Raw genomic sequence first — 12,178 nt, forward strand, 5'->3', positions numbered from 1 at the left:
ACAAATTTGCATTTCGGTGGAAATTTGATATTGTTTCATTCATATTGGGAAATTTTATTATCGATTGTTTTCCATCTAAAATTTCTTATGCAACTATCGGTTTTTTATCAGAAAATATTTATCTAACCATATAATGCAGTTTAAAATAATGACATGGCTACGATCTTTATTTATTCGACTCCTATTTTTCATGCATACCAGCATGTGAACTTAAAACCTCGATCCATACGTGTCGGAGCGAAATGTCTTATCTAGTTATCTCATCTTGTTCTCGCAATTTTCGAGTAATTTGACTCAAATTTTCCCCCAAAAATATAACTTAATAATTCATTTTCTTTCATAAAGTAAAAATTTATTCGCAGTGTACGCGTTCTTGCGAACGGGTTCCGAAAATTAAACCTTGTTATTCTAGCGCGTTCTCGTAAGATGCTATTTTGAGCATCACGACCGCTAGAAACGATTGCAAGGAAAGATAAAAACCATTGAAACCATTGGCAAAAACCATTGAAACGACAAAAACGATGGAAATGAAACGATAGAAACGAACGACACAAACCATTGAAATGCTGAACGCAAACGCTGGATTGAAATGTGATCACCCATGCAACCAAAACTTTACGTAAATTTTTTTTCAATGTAACGCTAGAAAATCAGTTCTTTCTCCGAACCTGAAGAAATTTGATAAGAAGTACGCCTTTGATTGGATTCTACAACTTATGTGCACTTCAGTTTTCAAGATTTTTGTGTCTAATTTTAGTTGAAGCAGAAATAATCGCGAAAATGTCTTTTGCGTTCACTCCTGTTTTCGCTATAATTTTCGAGTACGATGTTTTGATTTTGTTGTAAATTCTAAATAAATGGATTTTCTGCCACTTTCTTATCACCAGATAAATGCACATGAAATTTACTTTACTTTTATGTTGTTAGATTATTATGATTGTCCGTGAATTTTGCATTCTAGCTCGTTATTTAGCGTTACATATTTTGTTACGCCGTTGTACACCAACACAGTGCGCATGGCCTCCAGAACTAGCCAAAAAAGATAAGAAAAATATCAAAAAAATTCTTGCACAACCGGAAGGTGGAAAAAAATCTTGCCCAGGAAAATTTCCCAACCCCTCCCCCTCCCCTTCGAAAAAGAATGGTCCATCCCTAAGCAGGAATTTATCCAGCCAGATAAAGATGATGTGATGAGGGAAATTCAACTCACACACACCAAACTCTGTGACTCACGCAAACATCAGACTTGTGTGTTTCTCAAAAGATTTTTCCTGTGCAGTGCCTCGCCTTTCTAGCCAAAGATATGAATGAAGTCGTTAAACAATAAACGCCTGTTATAAGCTGCTTAAAGCTTCTTGTTATACATCGGCTACTTTCCTGGGTTTTTTGGTACTTAGTGTATCTACATTATCCAATCATATTTTTCTGTATCTCATAATCAGAAATGAGATAAACATGAAAAAGACAAAATAAATTGTATAGCTAAAAGTATGTGAACATACGTGACAGATAACGAAATTACTGTCAGTGAGTGAATAATCTGCAGCTCACAGAATAGAGATTGAGACCTTCATGTTTACTTTTAGTAATTGTAATATTATTAAAACTCAATCATGCCAGTACCTTAATGATCTCCTGCAAATGTTTTACATAAGCCTGCTCGGTAGAAACAATTTCTTGCACAACCCTCTCTGTATGGCTGGAGCTCGAGGCAGTGGACACGCGATTCATATTCACATCAAGACAGTGACTCGGCCCCATGGAAGGTACAGACTCCTCAGAGATGGTAGAAGGTGATCTGTCTCCAGAATGCGTGGATGATAGCCGTAGAAGTGCTGTTCCATCTGTTTCAAATGCCTTCTTCAGTGAGGACACCATATTATCTTTATCAGATTCATTTTCTGATGGTGGGTCTTTGTAGATAATTTCCACCCTTGGTTGAGGTGTCAATTGCTTTTTCTTCTCATTTCCTTGTGTCGGAAAGTCGATAGATGAATTCTTTTCAAGGGTGGGTCGGCGGAAAAACCTCATGGATGTTTTTCTTGGAGATAAGATTGAGTTTGATTTGGGTGATGTATAGCCATTGCTGATTCGTTGAGGAGAAGCTGCTCTCTTAGAACGAGAACTAAATGGCTCCAAAGTTCCACCATTTGGCGACTGAGGGTAATTTGTAATCGGGGACATAGCTGAAGATAAAAACTGAATGGTAAGAAGAAAATAGCTGTTACAGGAAATAAAGGTCTTTGGAATTCCAAGGAGTTGGAGGTCTCAAAAGCCAAAATTTTAAAGGGAAGTGAAGCTATTACTGTACCAAAAACCTTTCTATAATTTGGGTGTGTAAAAATTGAGGGAGGGCAAAACAGCAAGAGGAGAGAGTGGTGGCAGGAAAAAAGGCTGCTGCCCCTCCCATGCCTTCACCCCAATTTTCGCACAAAATGTAGAAAATTTATATGGGAACGCTTGCTACGCAGGCTAGTTACATTTGGATAAAAACCTACATTATGACATACCGATAGTAATTAAGTGTGACTACAGAGCAGTTGTTAATGAGTGAAGAACATGAATCTACATTGTAAGTCATACGTGTACTTTTAATTACAAGGTGGGTAATCCTTAAAAAGCTACAAATCAAACTGATGTCTACATGTATCATGACAACTTTGATACAGACATAATGGGTAATTCATTACATAATTATGTCAAGTGGGGTTCGTGCATATTTATGAGCCTAACGAATGGCATCTCCGTGAAAACTGGTTTTCGAAGCCAACTCAAAACTCACTTGGTCGCTCGAAAGTGATAATAATTAGTCTAGAAAGTTCTCAAGCTGTTTAGTTTCAAAAGAGTTAGCTGATAGTTTGGAAGAATAAGGATATAACATTGTTTGAAATCAAGGTGATAATAACGGCAAAAGAATATAACGAAGGTTTTTGTTTGTTGATCTCTTGAAACATGTCCTGACAGAGCTACCGTGATCTCACAGTGTTTCTTTATTGTTCAGGAGCGTCCAACATTCACAAGAATTATAATTCTCCCTTCTACAAGCTTACTAAGGTTTTTTTTAACAGCAAAAACCTCTGTAGTCAAAGAAACAATTTACGATTTAGATTAAATCATAAATCGATTATGCTTGTGATATTTTTGCGAGCGAAAGTTTTTTTTTTGATCTAGTGAATTAAAACATGTGCTGTCAAGCGTGATTTTACCTTTCGATGTTTCAGGAGCGTCACAACAAGAATTAAATCTCTGCTTCTACAAGGTTTACAAAACTGTTTGTAACAGAAAAAAACCTGTAGTACAAGGGAAAAAAATGATTTAGTTTTAAATAATGCGCCGAGTATGCTTGCAACATTTTTGTGAGCGAATTGTTTGGTCTATTGAATAAACACGCGCCAACAGCGTGCATGATTTTATCTTCGATGTTTCAGCGTGGTGACAAGAAATAAATCTCTGCTTCTACAAGGCTTTCGAAGGTGTTTACACTGACAGCAAAAAATACCCCAGTCCAAAAAACAATTCATGATACAAATTTAAATGATGCGCCGAGTATTCTTGCGAACATTTTTTGTGAGCGAAATATAACCACAAGCAAAAATTAAAGTGATTACTGTCTGTTGACAATTAACACACCGAAAGTGATTTTATATTTCGTTGTCACAAAAGCGTCACAACAAAAAGAAATCTCTACTTTCACAATGCAAAGTTAATTTAAGTGGTGAAAGACTCTCGTGCTCACTGCAGTTATGACGGGCGAATACTTTCGGAAATTTTCAATGTGTGATGGGATGTTTAATTTGTTTGACAACCGAAGGCAATTATACTGAATTATTATACATTGTAGTCACTAGCTGTCTTCTTATTGGCTAAGATCCTACAGCTAATTCTGGGAATCCACGCAACCTACAGATTAGTGAATAATTTATATCTGCTAGCAGATTATTTTAATTACTAATCTGTAGGTTGCGCAAGCAGTGAATGATTTCCAAAACCAATGCAATGTGGCAGGCATCTGGTGGCAAAGGAAATTCATAGTTTGTCTATTCGCTTCTTCAACTTAGAAATAATTTGACCAAAGGTGAAAAATTGCTGGATGATAGATTCTCAGAAAACACAACATGACTGACATAAATTGGGAAAGAACTATTTCACGAAATACTTTGAGGAAAGAGCATTCAGAATTAAGCAGAACAACAAACCAGAATAATTAGCACAAGTTTTGAAACAGGTTGAAATCGTTGTCATTATTTTCTTTACCAGAAAAACAATGCATAATAAAACAGTTATTAGATTCGGATTTTGTGATATTCGGAATAATCAAGGTCTCGGTAAGTGTTATCAGCCTCAGCTTTCGGCTTTGGCTGATAACACTTACCGGTACCTTGACCTTGATTATTCCGGATATCACAAAAACCTCATCCAATAATTGTTTATAAACAAGCACCGTCACGAGCGTAATTTCTTTTGCTGCACGGCAAGAGTGATACGTACCTCTGCTTCTATAAGATGTAAGAAGTGAAATCGAAACAGCATATTTTGAAAGTATAGAGATACCAATCTTTCGTCAGGACACATGAAGTTGAAGTTATGAAGTTATCGAAACCATTCGCAACGTTTATGAAACATGAGACAGAGCGGCACAATCAATATCGACTTATGTGAGTTAAAACAGGTTTGACAAAACTGAATGTTTCCTTGGCAAGGTCCACATTTAGTTGCTTATAGATACCAGGTAGTTCAGAGTGTCCCTTGATAATTCTTTGAGACAGCTCCATTGTGCATGTGTATACAGATTACTGAATACCTAGTGAATAACACACTTTGTCCGTGCTGATCGAAGACATAATGGTACACTTGTACTGCTTTGTTTGGTTGCATGCAGTTGCAATGACTTTGTTAACTTTGACCATCAAGTAATAGGTCCCGAACAAAGTCATTGCAAGTCACTCTTGTTGCCATTTTACATGTAGTTGGCTGTGCACACATGGATAATATGAGTGACTTGCAATCTATAAATGCAAGTCTGAATGGAAATTATATTTCATAATATGAAAAACTCTGCTGGTACCTTTCACACTCTAGCCAGGGCTTTAATTCAATAAGTAAAAGTAAAGTACAATTCCAAAGTTATATGTATCAGTGATTATGGCAAACACAGATTTCTTACCAACTGTAGAAGCCTGGTTTAGAGAACTTGTAACTTGGACAGACATATTGAGTCATCCATTGTTCTGTGATCTATAAAATCATTAAGCAAAGATAATCAAAGATTACCTTCATAATAAATTTAACAATGGGGCATTGGGTTATTCCAGAAAAAATACACACCTCCCCGACGGATGGCAAACTGGAAATTCTCTTGGGAGGGGGGGTTACTGGCTTGGGAAATCTGGGCGGGAGGGGGGATCTGAACCTAAAAATTCTTCCTTGGGGGTCACTTTTAACTTAAACCCGATCGATATGTTTTACCACTTAAAAGAAGACGTTTGCCTCAGAAAATCTTGTAGTCTTCCAGTTTATGGTGTTCTTACCTGATATCCTTCAAGTTTACCTTCAGGTGCAACGCCTGGAACATTTTTACGGTACCCAGGCCACCCGAACCCGTGCTTTGCAACATCCTCAAAAAATGTGAAGAAATTAAAGACGATCAGTTCGGCTGCAGGTTGTACTTTTCTGTTTATGTTAGCCGAGAACTTGTTTTGCTGGCAAACATGCGTATACACAATTTGTGTATTTTTGGCTTCTTCCACTTTATTTATCCATGCCTTACGATCGATATGTTAACAAGTTATGAAAGCCAGAACGTGGACATTACGCCGGCATGAAAACTTGAATTCTTTGAAAGAAAGGCAAGAGTTCCAGTTGACCTACAGACCATATAGGTAACAAAATTTAAAATTATTGTAGTTCGAAAGGCTTTATTGATAAGCTCATGTAAATGTCACACTAATAGTCCTAACAGCGGGAACTCAATCTTGTAAACACGCACCAATTTACTGCAATTTAGGACGCCTTGTCACTGACAACTGAAATTATATTTTTTCTTTTTTAGCGCATTAAGGACTTTTTTCACTGTGTTTTTCCTTACATTTACATACGTTTAAAGACTTAACCCTCGGACGTACAAGCAAACTCATACCCCCATCATCGTGCAAGGGGGGAGGGGGGGTGGATGGAACCCCTCCCCGGAGTTTTCGTTATATTAAGGCGTAGCGAAATTATTTTGCTCTGAGAAGAAAGCCCTTAGCTTACTCTACAAGATGACATAATTTTTATTGGCTGTGACGTCATAAGAGCCGCCATCTTGGATCCGCCATCTTGGATTTTAACATATTCTTAGAAAGTCACAAAATAACAGAAATTGATGCAAAATCAAGCTAGAATGCTTATGGAATGTAAAAATAAACAAATCTTACATTTCTGTTTTAAAAAACTGTAAAAATATCAAGAAAAATGTTAAAAATGACGATTTTTGGCAAGACCTGCTTGTATTTATGACATTGCCATCATATACCATGGGCACATGGTTGACATATCAAAATTTCCGCAAAGGATGAATGAACAGCTACCGAAAGTTTTAGCATTGTAGGGTAAATGCTTTTTTCAAAATTGGGAAAAAACCTTACGGGGGGGGGGAGTGGCATCCACCCCCCCCCCCCTTGTACGTCCGAGGGTTAATACATATTTCTTATCTTGTACATTTGTTGTATGACGGAAAAAAGCAAGTGGCCTTTTCGAGGAGAGTGTACCAGAGATCACTCAAACACACATGCGATGGTTTAAATAACCATATCTGATTTGAAATGTTGATATTTGACCCACAAATTTCGCAATATTAGCCCAGTTTTGAAAATTATAATAAACAGGGATCTTTTGGAAGAAATGTTGGGTCTTTTCTATTGCCTGTTGTATCCAGTTAGGGCCTTTAAAAAAAATGGAAATCCGGGCGGGAGGGGGGTCCTTGAGCTTAGAAATCTGGGCGGAAGGGGGAGTCTAGCGATCTTGGAAATCCGGGCGGGAAGGGGGGGTCAAAATTTTTTGCCATCCGTCGGGGGGGTGTGTATTTTTTCTGGAATAACCCATTAGAAAAGGCCTTTTAACAATGTACATACAATCTATACCTGGGGATAAAATTTTAGGAAGTGGAATTTGTGGCTGAAGAAAGGGATTTCCTTTTCTGTGGCTCCATGCCAAAAATATTAATGTCTTGAGATTAAATTAACCTTTCAATTACCTAATGGTTTTGATGGCGATAATTGCTTGGTCATTGATACAACTGTACTTAGCAGTGTTTTGTTTGTCTCTTACAGTGACATTCTGACTGGCTACCTGTTGATTAAATCTTTCTTCTTTTTTTTTAAACAGAACCTACAGACTGCACATAGTGAAATGTTATGAGAATCACGATTTAACCATTTTTAACCCAAAACTAGCTCCTTGTTTATAATTATGGGGATTCCATTAGTAACACAAGAAATAATTATAACCACAGATTGAATTAGATAGTAGAGACAAAGGTGTTAAACCAATGATTGGCTTTACACCTTAGTCTGTCACTAAAATTTTCATGTTTCATTGTTTCCACATAATAACCACAAGATACTGTGGAAAGGAAAAAGCTGTCTGAAAATATTTCATAGATTGCAGTGGAGTTCCGATTTCTTGAACCTCCACTTAGAGAACAATCAAGGAGTTTGAGAAGTTGGAAGTAAAACTGCAGTGTTTGATTGAGGGAAGCAGGAAACATTAACTATTGGTTTGACTTATCAGGAGCTCTGAGAAACTGAGGATTTGCAAAATTAGGATTCCACTGCATTTAGAAATTTTTATTGGAACAAAGATCTCAAATAAGTGTTGCGGCACTAATTTGGGTATTTACAAAGAGACTGTGAAACTGTGTTCATATTACCTCTTGATGAAGCATACTTTCACAAAGAGATGTGTTTTTCTCGTGAATTCATTTGAAATAATTATATATTAAGGGGACTAGTATATGTATGCATGTCACTGGGATTTCGCAGATTTTTGGTCTAAACTGTTCTGATATGATAAGTGGTAGGCAACTTTGTCCATGAAAAACATTTTCTTTGAACATTTAACTGAAGATATAACCTTTATTTGGGGATAGAAATCAAACTTCGGCTATACCGTATATAAAATATCAATTTTTTAACGTTGGCTAACGTTTTCAAATTGCAATCCATTTCCATCAGAGCCATCCACAGCCAAATGCACTTTTAAACAGTTTTCTAAAAAAGCAATTGTTAATAAAAATAGACCATTATTTTTTTGTGCATACCTAAGTACACACCTCACTTAATTCTCTCTATATCCTTACTGGTTTACCAATAGTTGAAATAAGCCCCACTCTGGAATAAGCCCTGCACCTTTAGCAGAGTAGATCCATTGGCAGTTTGACAGAGATAAACTAAGAGATCATCTGGTGTATTGTAAAACCAAATTCAAAGTAAAAATTATTTTGTCAGAGATAAATAAAATGTTATGATAAGTAATAAATTTCAGATGACTTTCATAAAAAAAGTTAACACAGAAACAAATAATCAACGAAGAATCTAAAGTGGTCGTAGCATCTCTACTCTTTAGTTCTCTGATCCCTCAGTCTTCAACAACTACATAATTTGTACTTTTAATTAATAATTTGTTCTGTCTTTATTGAACCAACCTTTACAAACAAAATTTTAAAGGGGTATCCCTAACATCAAATTTGTGACCAATCATACTGTACAAGCCATAGGAAACAAAAGCAAAGTGAAACTAGACTGATAAAAATCTGTGGTTTGTTAAAATTAAACACCTCTTCCTACCCACATACATCTGGTTTTGTGTGGGAATCACATTGTTTTGATTGGATACATATTTCCTGAGTAAAATTTTAATCAAATGTTTCAGTACAGAAAAGAAATCTGGATCCAGAGATCTAGATATACTAAGTAAAACTAGGTCTTGAGAAAATGAAATGTTTGACACAAAAATGAAGGGGGGGAAAGATTCCTGACCAGTGACTTTGTGTAAAATATTCTTGTGTAACTCAATCTTTAAAGGGACTTTAAAAAAATATTATACTTGAATCCCCACTGTTTACAATTTCCTCTATGGTAAGTAAATGTTAGCATGATTATCAAAACTTTAAACCGGCAGTTCAGATGAGTTCACATATAATAATAATAATAATAATAATAATAATAATAATAATAATAATAATAATAATAATAATAATAATAATAATAATAATAAGAACTTTATTTAAGTGTCTAGTCTTCTAGCTAGCCTTAAGCTTACTAATCGGGGACACTGTTTAAACTAAAATATAATATAAGTACAAAAACGATTCTAGTCTATTTACATTAAATTATGCTACATTTTCCAACACTCTTTGTATTTACATCTAATTCCTACAATTAAGATATTACTTTAAAATACGGAATATCGAACCTATATTTAATACTTATAGGGTGGTTTCGGCTCAAGAGTTGCAAAGGTGACACCCTTTGCATGTGTCTCCTCCGACAAGTCCACTGAGTTCCCTTCCCCTGATGTTCGCCTTGAATCGCTGCAAGGACGTTTCGTTTAAATATGATGAGCACTACATCTCAGGCAACAAATGTTGACATTGGCAAGGCCAAAACAATAATCACTGAGTTTTCCCAGAAGCAAGACACCCCACATCTGTTATATAAACAACCACCTAAATACTTTATCTTTCTATGAGGCCAACTATACTGCACAGTATAAATACAACATTATGAAGGAAAATAAGTTCGGGTAACTCCTGCTGTGAGTATTACCAAGATCAAAGAACCATTTGTTTCCTTTCACAATTCAACTGAGGTCATAACAAAACAAAGCTAGACGGGATAAGGGTCAGAGTTTTTTGACAACATATATCACTGACATACACAGATAAGAAATTGATGCAGTAAAGTAGTTCTTGTGTACTGTTCATTTTTATGCGACTTTTGTGTACTTAATAGCTTGGTTGCAACTGAATTCTAGCTTCTGTATCAATGAATCCTTCTCGTGTTGACGAAATGCGCCACAGATACTTTTTAGAATTAATAGATTTAGTTCGCCTTTAACTCGCTTCAATAATCTCACGTACCAGATTGAAAAAAAGGTTAGCGAGGATTTAATATCGAATTTCGCAACAGCTTAGGTTTTTAAAAAGCTTTTTATAGCACTTTTTTAGTTACTAACCTAATGCTAGACAGCTACCTAAAAGAGAAAAAAAATTGTCAAATACATTTGGTATGTGCATATTCCTAACAAATAATTTTAAACGAATTTGTAAACTAATTTACCCGCGAAATGTTCTGTTATGGTCGTGACAATTTCACATCACGAAATGAACATCGCGCAAATTCAAAGAAACTATACGAATTAAACTATTTAACACTTTCCTCATTAGCAAAATAGTTATACGGTTTGTGGTATCAATGCAAGACAACAACCTCTACATAATTTTCAGATTAATGAATTATTTTACTTTTTGCACGCGGGGGCACATTTTTCCGACTTTTTTCACTTAAAAAAATGTTCGCTGCCTTTTTACGCAGAGCCGGAAAAAACCACAAATTTACACTAACAATGCTTTTGACAGATCTAGACACCACGGCTATGCAGGAAAAACTAGGCGGTCGTTTATTATTCTTGTTATTTCCTGAATGAGAGGAAGGGTACACAATACATGGCAATATGTACACAGAGCAATCGAACACAAAGGTTTCCGAAGTTGACGATCACAGAAGGAAAATTGACCGAAATTATACGACGTACAAAAACTCTTGCACGTACAGCTGTATTGCAGTGTAAACGTTGTACTCCTCGGTACTTGAATACATGCTTGCCAAATATCGCCAGTTCAAACAAATGCAAATATACATATTAAAAGATCGTTGTTTAACTACAATGTATAATGTATCTCATCCGAACGAGCAGAACTGTTTTGGAGGCGGTCTGTTCAAGGTAATTCGCTACCAACACAGAGAAAGAACGGATTCCTAGGAGAAATCTTGTTTGTTTAAACTGCTTTACGCTAAGATTAATCCGAGGAGATCAGTATTACACTCTTCGCAAACAAGGTCGTGGTTTACATGTCAGATGGAACCTTTGTCGTGAACATTCTCGTACATCGAGAAAACCGGACGCACGCTCGCTTTCCAAAACTCGATCTATTAAAACACGGCATTTTGTACCGAAATTTTCAACCGTCTTTAAAACTGCACAAAATAGTTACTTCAGAGCAATTCAATTTTGTAAAAGAGACCTGTCAGAAGTGGGTATACAAATGTTAAACACAAAGCTCTGTTTATCTCGAAGACAAGAATAAAGTTCAAAGTCGCTAGTCGGCCATAGAAGAAAACAAAAATATACTTCTGACCACCCGTAGCTAATGTTAACATCGCTTCAGCTTAGATTTTTATGAAGTCATTAAACCACATACACAAAATTAAGACTTACCATGTATTCCTCGATAGAGCGAGCAAAAATTGAGAGTTTTGCTCGGTCAAAATTCCTTCAATTGTCCGTGAAACCTCGAAATCACTCGGCGCTCTAATTCAAACAAACGGTTCGAGTTCCACAGACCACTCAAGGGAAGATACCACGATAATCAAATTATTTCGAACTGGAACCAACGGATGATCTTGGTAGATGTACAGAATTTGCACTCCAATAGACCGGTCACGTTTGAAAGAAATAAGCTTGTATTCTTGTCCGAAATGTTAATCAGCTCCTGTCAACTTGCTTGAGTGGGAAATGAATTAATTTTCGTTGGGCACTGACCGAATAGCTTGCTGGGAAGGACAGCCTCCGCTTGCCAAAACTCAATCAGTTATTTTTGAGGACTTTTTCTCGTTTTCTGTATCAGTGTAAGACAAAATAATCCAAAATAACTCTTGTAAAATTAGCGGAAACAACAAGAAAACTTTCGCTAAGTCAATGACGTTTGATTTCAACCATTTCCTCCTTAGATTAGAGCCAGATCTACTGAGATATCAGGGACAGCGGAGCATTTTTCCAAGTGGGGGGGGGGGGGGGGGGCTGACTAGTGACTTCAAGTGGGGGGGGGGGGGGCTTAAAAGACTCTTCTCTTAGTCAGTCTTTATTTTTTTATATCTGAGGGTAACGGTCATGCCGACCCGCATATGAACGTAAGCCGGGG

General features: G+C 36.4%; 1 protein-coding gene across 6 annotated transcripts in view; it reads right to left on the reverse strand.

The window, feature by feature from the left end:
- Positions 1-11,756, reverse strand: part of LOC144630312 (uncharacterized) — a 61,244-nt gene extending 49,488 nt beyond the window's left edge. For 3 of the 6 annotated variants that reach the window (XR_013566502.1, XM_078488658.1, XM_078488654.1), the window contains exons 1-3: positions 11,476-11,756; positions 5,165-5,235; positions 1,624-2,186 (exon numbers count right to left, since the gene is read on the reverse strand). Coding sequence is in view for 5 of the 6 variants with exons in the window: in XM_078488658.1 (XP_078344784.1) it covers positions 1,624-2,186; positions 5,165-5,210 (609 nt within the window). In the remaining variant the exon portion in view is untranslated. Of the gene's footprint in view, positions 1-1,623; positions 2,200-3,206; positions 3,255-5,164; positions 5,236-11,475 lie in introns of those variants that run through there. The other 3 variants (XM_078488656.1, XM_078488655.1, XM_078488657.1) reach the window with 3 other exon arrangements.
- Positions 11,757-12,178: the final 422 nt, after the last annotated feature.

Source organism: Oculina patagonica, chromosome 11 (assembly GCF_052425735.1).
Source record: "Oculina patagonica isolate OP01 chromosome 11, crgOcupat, whole genome shotgun sequence".
Lineage (NCBI taxonomy): Eukaryota > Metazoa > Cnidaria > Anthozoa > Scleractinia > Oculinidae > Oculina > Oculina patagonica.